At 37.4% G+C, this 17,833-nt stretch overlaps 1 protein-coding gene across 6 annotated transcripts in view; it reads right to left on the reverse strand.

Moving 5' to 3' along the window:
• Positions 1 to 222: 222 nt before the first annotated feature.
• PLPPR5 (phospholipid phosphatase related 5) overlaps positions 223 to 17,833 on the reverse strand; it is a 121,087-nt gene continuing 103,476 nt past the window's right edge. For 4 of the 6 annotated variants that reach the window (XM_082686485.1, XM_082686484.1, XM_082686487.1 and 1 more), the window contains one exon: positions 223 to 3,113. In XM_082686485.1, coding sequence (XP_082542611.1) covers positions 3,081 to 3,113 — 33 coding nt within the window. In that variant the 3' untranslated portion in view covers positions 223 to 3,080. Of the gene's footprint in view, positions 3,114 to 9,025; positions 9,260 to 17,833 lie in introns of those variants that run through there. The other 2 variants (XM_082686483.1, XM_082686482.1) reach the window with 2 other exon arrangements.

Consider the following 17,833-nt stretch of genomic DNA (forward strand, 5'->3'; position numbering starts at 1 on the left):
CAGAGGCTTCTGATTTGCAAATAAGGAGGTTGTTAAGATCCCAGGCTGGCCTGGGGGATATAGCTGCCCAGAGAACTGGTCTAATGTCAACCACTGTGATCCTTCTGCAAACATTCTCCAGTCATTCTGACAATCTGGCTTGCATCACACAAGTGTTTTTTGTCTACCCCAAGAAAGGATTTACAAAAAAAAAAAAAAAAAAAAAAAAAAAATCAAACTTAATTTTTACATTTTAAAAATTTTATTTGAAAAATACAATACACAGCAGAGAATTATGTCCTCCCCTACTGCTCTTTCACAAAGGAAACTGTATGGTAAATGTAACTGTGATATTTGGCTAGGATAGATCCTGAGAAAAGAGAGGCCCAGTTAGAAGTGGAAAAGAAAAAGTCTGTCAAAGAAGGTTCACCTCTCTTTTAACATAAAAGAGCCTTTTAAATAATCTTAGGAGTCAGATAAAACATGTGCAGAATTTCTGCCATGCAAACAGAGACAACTAAAATTTTCAGGCTGACCAATTTATACTGACCTGGGCCCCAAGGAAGTAGAATAAAAAGATGTCTTTATCAGAAAAGTAGGTGTTTGCCTGCTTTTACTAGACCTATATATGTACATATTTACAGGTTCATATTTTTTTAAATGTGTTTTTCATTATTCGCAGTTAGAGCATCACGGTTCAGGGCTCTTTGCTGGCTTTTTGCCTTATGCATGTGTATTTTTTTATTTTTTCTGAATTTCTGTCATGGCAGGATCATTTAGTGCACAATCTTGGGCCCATGACATTTCTCGTTAGAGATGACCGGATGCCGATCCTGGATAAAATCTGGGTTTCTGAGGAATGTCTGTAACTCCTGCATTTGAACCTGGTTAAAGAAGGTGCAAAGACACAACATTTACACATGAATGTATAGCTAAGGCGTCCAACAAGAAAAACATTCCAAACTGGCTCCTTGGAAAACTGATTCTAGAACCTATAAAAGTGATTTAACTCCAGAAGTCTTACTGGTAATCCTGCGTCCAAAGACATTATAATCATCCTTTTCACTTCCATTCCTATTACTGTTATTGCCTAAAAAGGTCATTAAAGAGGATCAAGGCATTAGAACCTCTTTTGTGTTTTACATTTCCAACGGTGTTGAATTGCTGTAGAAGTCTGAATTTGGTAGAAATTTGGATTTTCTGCTTTTGGCCCTACAAAAAGTGTTTTAACTCCCATAGTGATGGAAAAGAGCAAGTAATATCTATTTGGGGAATACTGGACAAGTCTTTGGTTGTATTTATTTGCAGATTTCTGTTGAAATTATAGAGAAAATTTGAAGTTTATTTTTTATTACTATCAAGGTGGAGAAGATTCATTTCTGTCAACTAACTACTGCTCATATTAGACAAAGCTACTCAGGGTGTCTTTAAAAATTGTGGAGTTACAGTAGAAGAGTACATTTAATGGTGTAATCACACCCAGGTCCATCTTCCTTATATTGACATGGTTTCATCCTTAATTTCACATGCTCAGTGTGAGGTACGTCCTTTGGGGCCTCTCCTGAGGGCTGGGATTTAGAGCACTGGGGTGAGGAGTGCAGGAGAGATACCTGATTTAGTTTTCAACTTTACAAAAGACCTCACATCTAGACTCTTGACATTATTTTTAAAGAAAATTAAAAATAGGTTACCATATAGTTGCATATTTGAGAAGTGTTCATTCTTAAACCACAAATATTTCAAATACAACATAGCTCTTATAACTCTATTTTGGTATTTCTTCATTTTTTTAACATCATAAGTAGTTGTCCAGGACTCTACTGACCTCTGGAAGATTTCAATGTGTCCAAAATGATACAATAGCTGGGGTGTATTAGAAAATAACTAGTTCAGAAATTTAAATTCAGAAAACCTGAATTTAAATTTTAACTGCCTCCTACTAGTTAGTTGTATGACACTGGGCTCATTATTTACCTTGCCTTGGCTTTATTTTTCTCATTTAGAAGCTAAAGCCATTTTCAATGATTACACAAGGTTACTGTAAGGATTAAGTAAAATTATAAATGAAAATGTACCTTATAAACTATAAAGTACTATACAAAAAAAAAAACAAAGTACTTTACAAAGTAAAATGCATTAACCACATTTCTGGCATTTATAGATTTTTAACTTATGAGTCAGAGTGTGGTTCTTTCCTGTTTAAATTATGAGGAATCTTGAGTAGTAAAAAGCTCAAGAATGGAGCCTTTCCCTCCTCTGGAGACACTTTTATCAGTGGAAAATTGCTCAATACATAGGGACCACTGCTAGATTTTGTCACTTACAATACCCTAAGCCCTATCTGCATTCAAATCCACAAGTCAACAATTAAACCACAATTGTCAGGAACAAAAGTCCAAATAAATAATTTTTAATTATGATACATTACTTATTACAGTAAAAATTGGCATTTTCCCCTTCAAAAGCAGAAGCACCAGTCTTAGAATGTATAGTATGAATGGTAATTTAAGTGAAATATAGCATAATATTATGTGCAAACATTATTTTAGTATAGAACATACCTTCTAAAAGTAAAGTAATTTCACACACTGAAATCTGTTAGAATGGAAATAATGTCATGCTGAATAATAACATAAAACCCCCATGACTTTCAAAGTCCACTTCAAATGAAATGTAGTATACTGCTGAATAGATCTACGAACAACTAAAAAACTTAACTAGCCCCAAATGGAGGGATTTCTTATACAAGATGACTTGTGTAAATTTCTTTTCACATAGTTATCGGTGATTCTGTGAGAGACTAATATGAGTATTTCATTTAAGAATTAATCTTTTCATTGGGTCATCACATTTTATTTAATACCTACTTTGTGCGAGGCTTTGTTGTAGGTGCTGGGGATACAGAGAAGAAAGACACAGTCCTGCCCTTGAGGAGCTCACAGTCTAGTGGGGGAAACAGATGAGTTGACACTGATTTTAAAATATAAAAATTATTAGACAACTTCATAAACTTCTGTTGTAATCAAACAAACTTTGGGTGTTATGAGTGGACGGTGAACAGGGACGATGTCCAATGCAGTGACAAACCATCTGCTTCACTATCATGTGACTTCTGCAAAGGCGGTGATATGGTTCTGAAAAAGAGAACGGAATTACAACATCAGAGTCCTGGGGAAATTGGCTTTGGAAGGTATTTAGTGCTTTTACAAAGGATTGTTAGCTTAGGAGAAATCTGTAGCCCATCTATGTTTAAGGTGCCGAAACATGCATTTAAGTTCTATGTATTATTATATACACCGAATGGCTAATTATATACTTTATTCAATATTTTTAATTCACCAAGTAGATTAAGGTGTAATAGTCACAATTAACACTGAAATTTGGAGAGATGAAAATGGCAATCCCACACATGTTAATATTCTGCTCACTGTTAATGGAATTTTAATGTTGACTGTTGAAGGTTCAGATTAATTGCTCCCTGTGAGATAGATGGCATACAATCAGTTGGTGTAATGCTCAGACTGAAAGTCATTTGCTGGTTAACAAAGATCTCCTTAAACACTTCACTTATTTCCAGCTTTATTGAGAAATAACAGACATATATCACTGTATAACTTTAAGGCTTACAACGTGATGGTTTGATTTACATGTTGTGAGATGATGACCACAATAGGTTTAGTTGACATCTATCCGTTTGTGGAGATACAACTAAAAGAAAGAGAAAATGGGAAAAAAAATTCCCTTGTGCTGAGAACTCTTTGGGTTTACTGTCTCAAGAACTTTCCTGTATGTCATACAGCAGCGTTAGCTATTGTCATCATGTTGTCCATTACAGTCCTGGTACTTAGTTACTCTACAGCAGAAATTTGAATCTCTTTACCACCTTCCTCCAATCCCCACTCCCCACACTCTTCACCTGGGGCAATCCAAGTCTGACCTTTTTTTTTTTTTCTTCTGTCTGTGATTTTAAGGTTTTTAATTATTTTTTTTAGAATCTACATGTAAGTGAGATCATATGGTATTTGTCTTTCCATATCTGAATTATTTAATACAATGCCTTCAAGGTCTATCCATGTTGTCACAAATGGTAGGATTTCTTCATTTTTGTGGCTGAATAATATTCCATTATACACACACACACACACACACACACACACACACACACACACACCCCATAGCTTCTTTATACATCCATCCATCCATCAATGGACACTTGGGTTGTTTCCATGTTTTGCCTATTGTAAATAATGCTGCTATCAACATGAGGTACAGATAACTTTTTGAGTTAGTGTTTTTGTTTCCTTTGGATATATTCTCAAAAGTGAATTGGTGGATCATGTGATAGTTCTATTTTTAATTTTTTGAGGATTCTCCATACTGTTTTCCATAAAGGCTGCAACAATTTACAATCCTACCGATGGTGTGCAAGGGATCTCGCTTCTCCACATGCATGCCAGCATCTGTTATGTCTTGTCTTTTTGATGATGGCGGTTTCAAAAGGCACGAGGCGCTATCTCATTGTTGTTTTAATTTGCATCTCCCTAATGACTAGTGAGGTTAAGCATCTTTTCATATACCTGTTGGCCTTCCATTTATCTTTTTTGGAGAAGTGTCTATTCATGTCCTTTGCCCATTTTTAAATTAGGTTATTTGTGTTTTGTATTAAGTAGTATGTATATATACTGGATATCAACCTCTTAACAGATATATGGTTTGAAAATATTTTTCCCAATTCCATAGGCTGTCCTTTTCACTTTGTTGATGGTTTCTTTTGCTGTGCAAAAACTTTTTAGTTTGATGTAGTCCCACTTACTTTTGATTTTTCTGCTTATTCTTTAGGTGTCATATTAAAAAAAATCATTACCAAAACCCCTCAAGGAACTTTATTCCTATGATTTCTTCTAAGATAATCATGGCTTCAGGTATTTAAGTATTTAACCCATTTTGAGTTAATTTTTATATTGGTTAAGTATAGGTCCAGTTTCATTCTTTTACATGCAAATACCCAATTATAACATCGTCATTTATTTAAAAAACTATCTTTTCTCCATTGAGTATTCCTGGCTCCTTTGTCAAGTATTAGCTGACTATAGGTGCACGGGTTTATTTCTCAGCTCTTGATTCTGTTCTTTTGGTCTATTTGTTTTTATGCCAGCACTATAAATAACTATTTGATAACTATTTCATAAGAATTTTGATAACTATTTTGATAACTATTGATAACAATTTGCTTTGGATAACTACTTGTTTAGTTTTTGATTACTATTGTTTTATAGTACAGCATCAGGAAGTGTGATGCCTCATGTTTTCTTCTTTCTCAAGATTTCTTTGGTTATTCAGGGTCTTTGTGGATCTGTGTAAACTTCAGGAGTTTGGGTTTTTTTTTAAGATTTTATTTATTTATTTGACAGACAGAGAGGACAAGTATGCAGAGTGGCAGGCAGAGGGAGAGGGAGAAGCAGGCTCTCTGCTGAGCAGGGAGCCCGATGTAGGGCTCCATCCCAGGACCCTGGGATCAAGACCTGAGCCGAAGGCAGCCACTCAACCGACTCAGCCACCCAGGTGCCCCTAGGAGTGTTTTTATTTATTTATTTTTTTTAGCTCTGTAAAAAATACCTTTGGAATCTTGATAGGGGTTGCATTGAATCTATGGATGGCTTTTGGTAGGTAATATTCACATTTTAATAATGTTAATTCTTCCAATCTGTGAACATGCCATACTTTTCCATTTATTTGTGTCTTCTTTGATTTTTTTCTTCAAGGTCTCATGGTTTTCAGAGTAGAGATCTTTCACCTCTTTAGTTAAATTGATTCTTAAGTATTTTATTGTTTTTGATGCTATTGTAAGTAGGATTTATTTATTTATTTAGAAAATTCATTGTTAGTGTATAGAAATGCTGCTGATTTTTGTATGTTACTTTTGTGTTCTGCATTACTAAATTCTGCATTACTAAACTCATTGTTTAGATCTAATAACAATTTTTGGTTGTGTCTTCAGGGTTTTCTCTATATGAAATCATGTCACCTGCAAATAGAGTTAATTTTACTACTTCTTTTCTAATTGTGATATCTTTTATTTCTTTTTCTTGCCTAATTGCTCTAGCTGGGACTTCCACAGGACTATGTTGAATGGGAGTGGTGAGAGCAGGCATCCTTGTCTTGCTCCTGATCTTAGGAAAAAAGTGTTCAACCTTTCACTATTGAGTATGATGTTAGCTGTGGGCTTGGCATATATGGTCTTTATTATGTTGAGATATGTTCCTTCTATGCCTAATATGTTAAGAGTTTTATTATGAATGGATGTTGAATTTTATCAAATGTTTTTCTGTCTATTAAAATGATCCTATGATTCTTTTCTCTCATTCTATTAATGTGATGTATCATACTGATGGATTTACATAGGTTGAGCCATCCTTGCATTCCACTTGTTCATGGTGAATGATCCTTTTAATACACTGTTGAATTCGGCTTGCTGGTATAACCGTTATCTTGGAGATATTGGAGGTTTGGTTCCAGTCAACACAACAAAACAAATATCTCAATAAAGCAAGTCAAATGATGTTTTTGGTTTCCCAGTTCATATAAAAGTTATATTTATACTATACTGTACATGGTTAAGTATGTAATAACATTATGACTACAAAAAACTATGTACATTCCTTAATTAAGAAATACATTATTGCTAAAATATGCTAGCAATCATCTGAGCTTTCAGTGAGTCGTAACCATGACTAACTACAAAAAGAGAACTACAAAAAGAGAAGCACAATAAAATGAGGTAATCCTGTGTTTTATTGAGAATTTTAGCATGCTTAGACATCAGGGATATTGGCCTTTGGTTTTCTTTTCTAGAAAATCTTTTTTTTGATTAGTATCAGGATAATGTTCACCTTATGAAATGAATTTGAGAATGTTTCCTTTCTCTTCAATGTTCTGGAAGAATTTGAGGATTAGTGTTAATTCTTTACATATTTGGTAAAATTCACCAGTGAAACCATCTGGTCCTGGGTTTTTCACCATTTGGAGATTTTTGATTATTGATTCAATCTCTTTACTAATAATTGGTATGTTCAGATTTTCTATTTCTCCCTGATTCAGTCTTAGTAAGTTGGCATATAGTTAGTCACAGTAGCTTTTATGATTCTTTCAGTTTCTGTAGTAGCCATTGTAATATCTTCTTGTTCATTTGTAATTTTGTTGATTTGGTTCTTTTCTGTTTTCTCCTCTTTTAGTTTAGCTAAGTGCTGTCAATTTTTTTTTTTTTCAAAGAACCAACTCTTAATTTGGTAATATTTTCTATTCTTTTTCTCTTTTTTATTTCATTTATTTCAGCAGTAATATTTATTATTTCCAATCTTCTGTAACTTTGGGCTCAGTTCTTTCTTCTTTTTCTCGTTCTTTAAAGTGAGAGTTATGTTGCTTATTTGGGATTTTTCTTGTCTCTTTATGTAGGCATTTATTGCTGTGAACTTCCCTCTTAGAAATGCTTTTACTGCATCCCACAAGTTCTGGTATGTTGCATTTCCATTTTCTTTTATCTCAAGAAACTTTTTTATTTCTTTAATTTCTTTGATCCATTTGTTGTTCGGGGAAGTGTGTTGTTTAATTTCCATGTGTTCATCCAATTTTATTCTTGTTATAAATTTCTGGTTACATGCTACTGTGGTCAGAGAAGATACGTGGTATGATTTCAGTCTTCTTGAATTTGCTAAGACTTGTTTTGTGGCCAACCATACAGTCAGTCCTAGAAAATGCCATGTGTATTTCACAAGAATGTATATTCTGTTGTTGTCAGATAAAATGTTCTGCATGTATCTGTTAGGTCCATTTGGTCTCTTTTATTACAATCTGCCATTTTTTGAATGATTCTCATCTGGAAGACCTAGCCATTGTTGAGAGTGGAATATTGAATTCCCCAATTAGGGGCACCTGGGTGGCTCAGTGAGTAGTTATTCCAGGGTCCTGGGGTCAAGTCCCACATTGGGCTCCCTGCTTAGCAGGGAGTCTGCTTCTCCCTCCGCCTGCAGCTCCCCCTGCTTGTGCTCTCTCTCTCTCTCTAACAAATAATTAAAATCTTAAAAAAAAAAAAAATCCCCAACTATTATTGTATTGCTGTTCATTTTTACTTTTAGTTTTTGGTTTACGTATTTAGGTGCTCCAATTTTGGATGTATAAATACATATAATCATCATATCTTATTGCTGTGTTGGGCTCTTTATCATTATATAATGACCTTTTTTCTCTCTTTTTTACCATTTTTAGCTTAAAGTCTATTTTGTCTGCTATAAGTAGAGCTACCTATACTCTTTCTAAATTACCATTTGCTTGAAATGTCCTTTTCCATTCCTTCATTCTCAGTCTACCAGTGTCTTTAAGGCTAAAGTGAATGTCTTACAGGCAGCATCTATTTGGATCTATTTTTTTTTTTTAATCTACTCAGTCATTTTATGTCTTATAATTGTACCACTTAATCCATTTATTTTTAAAGTAATTTATTGATATGTGAAAACTTACTATTGCCATTTTGGTGTTGTTGTTTTTTTTAAATAGATCTCTTGCCCCTTGTTTTTTTCTTGCTGTCATTTTTGTGTTTTGATATCTTTTGGTACCAGTATGCTTTCACTTCTTTTTTGGGTTCCTTTATGTAATTTCTACACAATTTTCCCTTGTGGTTACCTTGAGACACACATAAAACAGCTTACACTTATAACTTATTTTAAACTGATAACAACTTAACTTAAATAGAATTGATAAGCTTTACATTTTTACTTTTTCCTCTCCTTCACATTTTAGGTTACCACTATTACAAGTTATATGTTTTATGTTGCATAATAGCAGATTATTGTAGTTATGGTTATTTTTATCATGTCCTTTTTAAAAAAAACTTTTAAACTAGAGGTTTAAGTGAATTATATGCCACTATTACCACATTGCAGAATCTAACTATGACTATATTTAATTATAATGTGTAATCCACTAAGCATCCTTAGAAGGGATTTTCTGAATTGACAGCTCCTAGATCTCTATTTCTTTGGAGATACTTATTGGAACTTTATTCGTTTCCTTTGGTGGTGCCATATTTAGCCAATTTTTTGTGATCCTTGATTCTTACATCGGTCCGTGCATCTGAATAATTGGCTCCTTTTCCAGACTCCACAGGTTTGCTCTGGCAGAGACAGTTCTTCACCAGTCACCTCAGTTTGGGTTTCTGGTGGTATCCCGTCTTAGAGTCTTTGGGCAGGTGGAGCTTGCTGTCACTCCCGGCTGGACAGGCTGAAGGCTGTATTCAATTGTGAGTGGGGTATGAATTAGGTTTCCTGCCTGGACACAGCAGAAGGAGCTCTAAAGTTGGTAAAGCTCTATTTGTTGTCTTAACTTCAGCTTACCTGGACCCCAAGTTCCCTGACTTAACAGGCCAATGGCTTTGTTCTGCAGACTTCCAGCTCTGCCCGCCTGCCTCTTGTCTCTGACACTACTGAGCTGCAGAGCTTCCAGGTGTCTCTAGTCCTTCTGTTGTACCAAAGGAGCGCCAAATGGCACTCTCCACAGCAGGAGAGGTTATATCTCTCTTTCTCTGCCTGGGCAGGAGGGGGAGGGGCCCTGAAGGCTACTCTCAATTTCCCAAACATGTTCTCCGCTTGGGAGGCACAGGGCTACCCTCAGTCTTACCTATAAATCAATCCCCCTGCCTGTACAGAGTGCAGGAGCGCACCATGCCCAGTACTTGCTTTCTATCTGGTCGGTCTGCCTACCTCTCAAGCACTGCTGGGCCACACTGCTTCCAGGAGTCGTCGCCAGCCCTTTGGAACCAAGGGGAGACTGGGGAAACCAGGCTCCAGGCAAAACTCATTTGAGGATCTGAATTAGGCCGATCCAAACCCTGCCAAGTTCTGGAGTCAGAGGGCACCCTCAGTTTGGTCCTGTAGATTTGTAAATCTGCTGGTTGGAATGACTACTTGGGCACTGCAGGTATGAATCTGGTCTGCCGAGATCCATGTGCTGGTTGCTGCAAGCCCCTCCCTGCTTCACTTTCACACCCAGATTCCCAGGGGTTGAGTCTGCAGACTTCCCTGCAATTTCTATGGTGTGAGATCAGAACAGGGATTCCTACAAACAACCCACAATGCGGGGGATAGGGGTAGCTGGGTGTTTCTTTTGAGTTCTCTTGGTTCACTAGAGGAACCAAAGGTTCAGGGGACCTCTCCCGGTGGTGCTGGGCTTCTCTCATAATGCAGTCTGTCTCCATCTCCAGGACTCGGGGGTGGGGGCGGGAGTGGGTGGGGTGGTATGCTCCAGCTCCACCCCAGTGTTCTGTGTTTCTTTCAGTGGTGTCTTAAACAGGTCTTAGTTGTTCTTGTGGTGGGGAGCAAAGTCAGGAACAACCTGTGTTCTCATCGTGGTGACATCACTCCAAACACGTCTGTTTTGAATTCAGGAATCTAGACTACAGACTGCAATTTCTGTAGGTTGTATAAGGAATCTGACGAACAAAGAAATCCTTATAGGGCTTTCTCCTCCTCCTCCTCCACCTCCATTAAAGCAACAGAGTTATGTACAAAATGACCCTCTGGAAGGGCCAATATTTAAATGGATTTAGTAGTGCAGCAGGCCAAACCATGCTGCACTACTGAAATACTACAGTGGAAAATTGGTATGACATAATCAATCATGCTACATATAGGGTTATGTCAAGATGTAACATACTTGACAGCCCCAACCAATAATAGCAGCATCACAAAAGGGTTTTACCACTATATTACCTGCTCCAAGTGCTTTTCATAGTAGTTTCTGTATTGACTCTTCATAAGTCAAAGACATCATAAATAGAATTTCATGTAATGAATGCATACCATGAGATTTCTTCCATGTGTATGTGGGTCATTTCAAGTTAAAGTGTCTTAACTAGTTAAAACACTTTAAAAATGTGTGTGAAGAAATTAAAACTCATTTTCAATGAATTTAGGCATATCAAACCAGAAGTAGGAGAATGCCATTGACTAATGCTTATTGGCATTATTTTCCAGGACTGACCCACTTAAACCTAGAGAAAAACAGTATCAGAAGGAATCAGTGGTGAGCAGAACATGCTGCTAACATTTTCTGCTAACTACCAAGAACACCCTAGAAACTAATTTCTCACTTTAAAAATGCCTGATGAACCGGCTCTCTGCTCAGTGGGGAGCCTGCTTCCCTTCCCCTCTCTCTGCCTGCCTCTCTGCCTACTTGTGATCTCTGTCTGTGCAAATAAACAAATAAATCTTAAAAAAAAAAAAGCCTCATGAAAATGTTGGGTAACTTGGCAACTCATCTCTGTGTTTTCTTGATTTTCTCTTACAAAAGCACAAGCATGATTTTAGGAAAAGAAAGATTGTCAAAGTTTTATAATGCACTTTGATGGAATAAAAACCATCAGAACTGCTGAAACAACACAATTTTACTTCCAGGGGCCCCATGGGGACTTGACACCTGTGGACTGAGGAAAAACAATCTGACACACAGTGTCTCAGTACAAACTTCTGGACAGGACCTAGCACATAGTGATTTCTGGAAAGATGTTAAGACAGAAATTGAAGATTAATCAGACAGTGGCAGTGGTGGGTAGGGAAGGAGTGAAAAAGTGATAACGGACATACAGGAAAGGAAACAAAAGAGAGAAAATGGATGGTGTTCTGAAGGCCACTGGCCTAAGTGTCAGTGTCCCCTTGACCTAGATAAACAAGTGTCCGCATGGCTCATTCAAGTTGCTAAAGATGAGCCTAAGTGCAGGAGACAACCACCACCTTGGAAGGTAGAACTGAAATACTAAAAGACCTTGATAGAACAGGGAAAGTATCAGAAACAAATGACTAATAATCGATGTAAAGCAGGACAGAAGCAGAGGAAAAGCCAAGAGACAAGGGCAAGCTAAGGAGAGTGACCAAGAAGGTATAGTGACTGGAGGACAACCTGTAAGTTAGCATCTCAACCCGGGAAAGGGAGTTGCTAATAATACACAGGGGACAACAGACTGAAATTGGGACTGTCCTGAATAAGGGCGTAAGGACACTTTGGAAATAAAGCTTCGGGTGCAAAACTCTAATTGTGTTATGGAGAACTAGGAAATACTGGGGCCAGTATGGGCATGGAAAGTCATGTTTCAATGGCCTCTAGATTTTCCTTTCATTACCCGTTGAGTCCAAGCAATATTACCCTTTTATCACGCTAAGTCATTCCCAAGTTAAACTACAGTTTCCAGACTGACTCCTTTTTTAGATCTCAAGTCTCCCACTTTTTCCAATTAGCACCCTTTTAGTTTTGCATCACACTTAAATTTTAACTTCTGAGATGATTTTTTTTTTTTCCTATTTGACTGAAATGAGAAAGAGGCTATTTGGGGCTTATCACTTAAGGTTGGCATTAGCAGAGAGAGAGAACAGATGAAAATAAAACATTAAAATGACTGTACAAAGGGAAGAGAATGTTAAGGGGAAATTTAGTTATAGGTTTTAAGTACATGAAAAGAGTATACAGAGAGCATGGAGGCATCTGTTCATTCATTTTACTGTCTAAGAGCAAATGAGGGACACCCACACCACAGAATGAGGGAGATGGATTACTTATCTCAGGAAGATTTAAAAACCAAGATTAATTCTCTTCTAGCCTAGGGGTGATTTTCCCTGAAGGAACCTAGAGAAAGAACCAGGGTAATTATTTAAGGTCCTTACCATCCCTAAGACACTCTGATTCTATGTTATAAAAATTACATTAGCAACGCATGTAAATGCATAATTTGAAATGGCATAATTCCTACGTAGAAAGTTAGGGTAGTACTCACTTCCAATCTGAATTTATAAAAAGCTAGAAATGCATTTATTATTTTCTGGTCACCTGTCTTGAGAAATGGACTTCTTATGAAGCAAACCAGGTAACAGAGGTTTCTCCTTTTAACCTGGATGAATTCTTAATCTGCCAATACTAAATCCTCTTAGTAGATAATACTGCAAACATGTAGCAGGCAAACTAAAAACTCATGCATGAAAGTCGAACTTAGAGTCACACGAAGAAAGTGGTCAGATAACTGATCAGTGCTATTAATGCTTTTTGCAACTACACACACAGAAGTTGAGTGTAGAGATGGCAGAGCTTGAGTCCAAAGAGTTGAAAATGAAAATGTGTTGCATCCATTAGAAAGTGTCCATTCAAAGTCCACAGCAAATCGGTGTGCAAAATACCAAATCCAGTCCTTGAGTGCAGAGGTCCCATGAAAAAATAAGCATTTGTTTCTGAAAAGTAGTTTTGGATTCTTCAATTTGGTAAATTCTAAGTCTATATGTCAATTTTTGAAGCTTCAAGTTCTCCATGAAAGTCTCTATTTTATTATTTTATTATTTATTCTACCCTTCCCTCTGTAGAAGTTAGATTGTTATTTTTTAAAATGTTATTTAAAACAAAACTATCATCAACTTACAACAAGGCGGCGGTGACTTGTCACCTGACAAGCCATGACACTCACCAGGTCCCTTTTAAAAAAAATATGGGGGAAATGCACAAAGAGCACTTCAGCTAGAAAAACAAAAAGCCATTATTATTAAGGGCTATCTGGTTGGGGAATGCCAAATTCCCATTAAGTGAAAAATAAATTTTAAAAAATTTGAAAGGTAAAATAATGACAATAACAACAATAGTCAGGTAGGTAGAGTTTTGGATGGGATAGAAACCTGCACAGAAGGACATTTTCTGTATTTTCCTTGGCTTTGCAGCCCAACTCCAATACCAGTGCGCTCTAGCGCACATACGTTTATTGCCTTAATTGAAGATGTTCACAGCGGCTTAGTCCCAGTATCCAGCTGAAGAGCCTTGCCAGACAGTCTTTAAAGGACCTTCCCTGTGAATTTTCTTCTTGACCATTCGCAATAAGTTGAATTTGGGACACCTACAAAATGTGTTTTATTCGTTATTTTAAATGCTTATTGAACACGGACTTATTGACTTGGACAAAGTACTAGTTTACTTCAAGTTCTATGTTGTTACATTATTAGACCAAATGCTGAGGATAAATACTGCTCCAGTTTCTTTCTTTCAAGATGACTATAAACAGCTTTTGTGTTTTAATAGGCGGTTGCCAGCACCCGGCTTAGGTTGTTAATGCTAAACATAAAAGGAGATCTGTGCATACAATGCCTTTAGTTCAATGATTTCTGTCTTGGGCTCTATTGGTGAGGAAGCCGTGTGGTACAGTGGACTTGCTGCCAAGTAGTATGAATGTCCAGTGTGGAAAGGTGGGCTCCATAATAATCGAAATGTTCACAAGCAATTTAAACTTTCAGAGACCCAGCTTTCTCATCAGTGAAATGGAAATAATACTATTAGAATGGATTCCTGCTGAGATTAAGTGAGATTATATGCACCGAGGTCCTTGTCTCTAGTCAAACATCTCTAATTGTCTCGAAAGGTAGGTCGACAAGATAAAAAATAAAAGAAAAAAGAGAAGGAAAAAGTACAAAGAGAAAGAAAGCAATATATGTATCTTGTAACTGGTTGGAATTTCACAATGCTATCATCTACAATTCTAACATCTGCACAGATTTTAAAACCGAATGTTTCTTGTAAGATTGGTGCAAACTCATTCGGTGGAGAAACCAACCCTGAATTGCTGTGAGGTAATTTACACTATGTTGTCCGGAGAAACATTCATCTTTGATTACAAAGTGCTGCCCAAGACCCTGCTTGTGTAACAGAATACTCAGTATTTTCTCCAAAAAATATAAAATATTTTGAAGCCTGAAGAAACCTAGCATCGAGGTGTGGGATAAGGAATCAGGGTCCTATTGTAACCAACGATTCTGGTGCTGTAGAGATGCAGCCTACATTTTATCAGGGGAGCTAGATGAAGGCCATACTCCTAAATATTGGCCCTCTATTGTTAGTTGCTTCCTTTGTTCCCTGTGTTCTTTGAGGAAGACAAAGTGCTCAAGAGAAAGGAGCAGTAAAAAGAGTCATGCTTGGAGTGTGTGCTCTAGGACTATGTTGTCACATTCAGTTTTCCTCCTGGTAGATTGTGAAGCTGGTGTTTTCAGTGAAAGAGAAACAATGTTAGGTCCGCCTGAGAAGAAAGTCTAGAGAACTTCAAATTCAGGCTGTGAAACAGATTGAAAAATTCATGTTCAACAATTTCATGTTTTAAGAAGTTGGGGAGATGAAGTCATAAAAGCTGATCTGTGGTAAAACCAAAGTTCTCTTGGGAAAGAAGATTGTTTTGAACCATTTCTTCCTTTACCATGGTTCTCTGATCAGTTCAGAGTTTTACATTCCCTCAGAGTTTTGTTTCTATTCAGGAATTTCTTTTTTGTACTCTCTGGAGACAGGGGCTAAAAGCTACATTCTGAGAGAATAGTTGGTCTCCAGACAAAGGAGAACTCTCTAGGTGGCTTTCACTGATAAGCTAATTAAACTAGAGGCAGGCCATGCTTTTATGGGAGCATTAGCAATAGATCTTATGATGTATTTCCGAGCCCCGAGGAGCCAAGGATATAAGGCTTTTCACAATGAATGTTGAGGAGCACAAGTTCTTTATCTTGGCTGCATGCGAGAGTCACCTGGGGGCTTTAAAAAAATACTGACACAACACCAGAGACTTGGATTTAATTGGTCTGAGGCATGGCCTGGTCAATGGTAGTTTTAAAGGCTCTCCAGATGATTCTAATGTGTAGTCAATATTGAAAACTACTGTTTCAGAAGGTCTGCAGGCCCAGCTGGGTCCAGGCCAACTGTTAGCTCTGGATCCACATCACCTGAGGTGGCTGATACATTACACATTCCCAGGCCCGAGCTTGCTTAAGTCTACTGGATTGGAATCTCTGGGCATGCATCCCAGAATTGTGCTCTTTGTGCAAATGCTGTAAGTGAAGGATTCCATTTTACACCACTCTTAGAACCACAGCCTGAAAGTGTAGTAATTGGTTAGCAATGTAAACACTGTGAGGTATATAAAATAAATTCTTTTTAAAAAATGCTACCCATCCCGGGGTGCCTGGGTCGCTCAGTCGTTAAGCGGCTGCCTTCGTCTCAGGTCATGATTCCCAGGTCCTGGGATGGAGCCCCATATCGGGCTCTCTGCTCAGCGGGAAGCCTGCTTCTCCCTCTCCCACTCCCCGTGCTTGTGTTTCTTCTCTCCCTGTCTCTCTCTGTAGAATAAATAAATAAAATCTTTAAAAAAAAAAAAAAAATGCTACCATTCCTCTGGTAGAAAGAGCCCTGCCTTGAAAAGCAGTAATCCTGAATGAGTCTCCCCAAAATAAAATCACTGTGTTCAAAAATTTCTGGGAATAACTGCACATTATATTCCTTGCTTAGAGTGACACTGTGTATCAAGTTGTTGAGATCCGCAGCAAAGACCTGGTCTTACTGTAACTCAGCACAGCACCATGAAGCTCCATGTGAGTCTATTAATATTAATGGGCTTACATACTTGGTAGATGCGGGTATCCATGTTCTCTATCTGTATTTTCTTATCTTCCCTAACTCTAATGACCTGTCCACCCTACTTGTAGCACACATTCAAGACTATATTCCCAACCATCAACCACATCAGAAGCATAAAACCCCAATTTACCTCCTGAGTAATTCAAGGTTCCTTTGGCCATTTTTGAAATTTCCCAACCACTAATCTGTTCGTCTGCTCCAGCCCATCTTGCCCCTTCTAGATTTTATTTCTTTTACCTTCATTCTGGACCCCACCTGAACACACTTTAATGGCACCCCCGAGTTTCTTGCCTCCATGCACTTATCTCTCCTGCCAAACAAAATCTTCATGAAAGTTGTTTCCTCCATCTGGAACATTCTTCTCTCTCCTCCTCACTTGGCTAACAGTCCTTTGGATGTCCACTTAGAGGCTGCTGCAAGCATTGCTAAGTTTGGGTAGGTCTCCCTTTATGCCCTCCTCCAGCATAGCCATCACCATCGTGTTCTATATTGGCTTGTAAGACTTTCGCTATCCCCACTAGGCTACAAGCTCAAGAGCTCTGGGAAATGTACCATAATGCTTCTTATTTGGTATTTGGTATTGGTTACATGTCTCATATATTACAAATCTAATTGTAAATAAAATTTAACTATTCATAACTAATGATGATAAGAAAGGGAACTCTTCTATAAATTGTACCCAGGCGTTGTTTTATACTGGTATCTACCCAACCAACTAGATTCCTATTTATTACATTTCTCTTTAACTTTTTTAAATGCTTTAGATTTGCTAACTAAACACCCCAATGCCACTTGACAGAAGAATCAGAGGACAGAAGAATGGATCAAGTGCATGACAAATTCTTGTATTTAGGAGCTGATTAAAACTCCTCATTTTAAGAAAGACAACTATCTTATGATCTCCCTGATATGAGGAAGTGGAGATGCAACACGGGGGGTTAAGGAGGTAGGAGAAGAATAAATGAAACAAGATGGGATTGGGAGGGAGACAAACCATAAGTGACTCTTAATCTCACAAAACAAACTGAGGGTTGCTGGGGGGAGGAGGCTTGGGAGAAGGGGGGTGGGATTATGAACATTGGGGAAGGTATGTGCTATGGTGACTGCTGTGAAGTGTGTAAACCTGGCGATTCACAGACCTGTACCCCTGGGGATAAAGTATATTATATGTTTATAAAAAATAAAAAATTTTAAAAAAAGGTAGATACACCTTTGTCATAAAACCACTGTCCTTATTCCTAGGTATTTATCCAAGATTTAGGAAAATATTATGTACACAAAAGCCTTTACCTAAATTTTTATATAAGCTTTAATCATAATTGTGAAAACCTCAAATGTCCTTCAACTGGTGAATGGATTAAAAAATGGTGGTACATATATGACAGAATGCTAC

This window comes from Mustela nivalis (assembly GCF_964662115.1).
Source record: "Mustela nivalis genome assembly, chromosome: 10".
NCBI lineage: Eukaryota > Metazoa > Chordata > Mammalia > Carnivora > Mustelidae > Mustela > Mustela nivalis.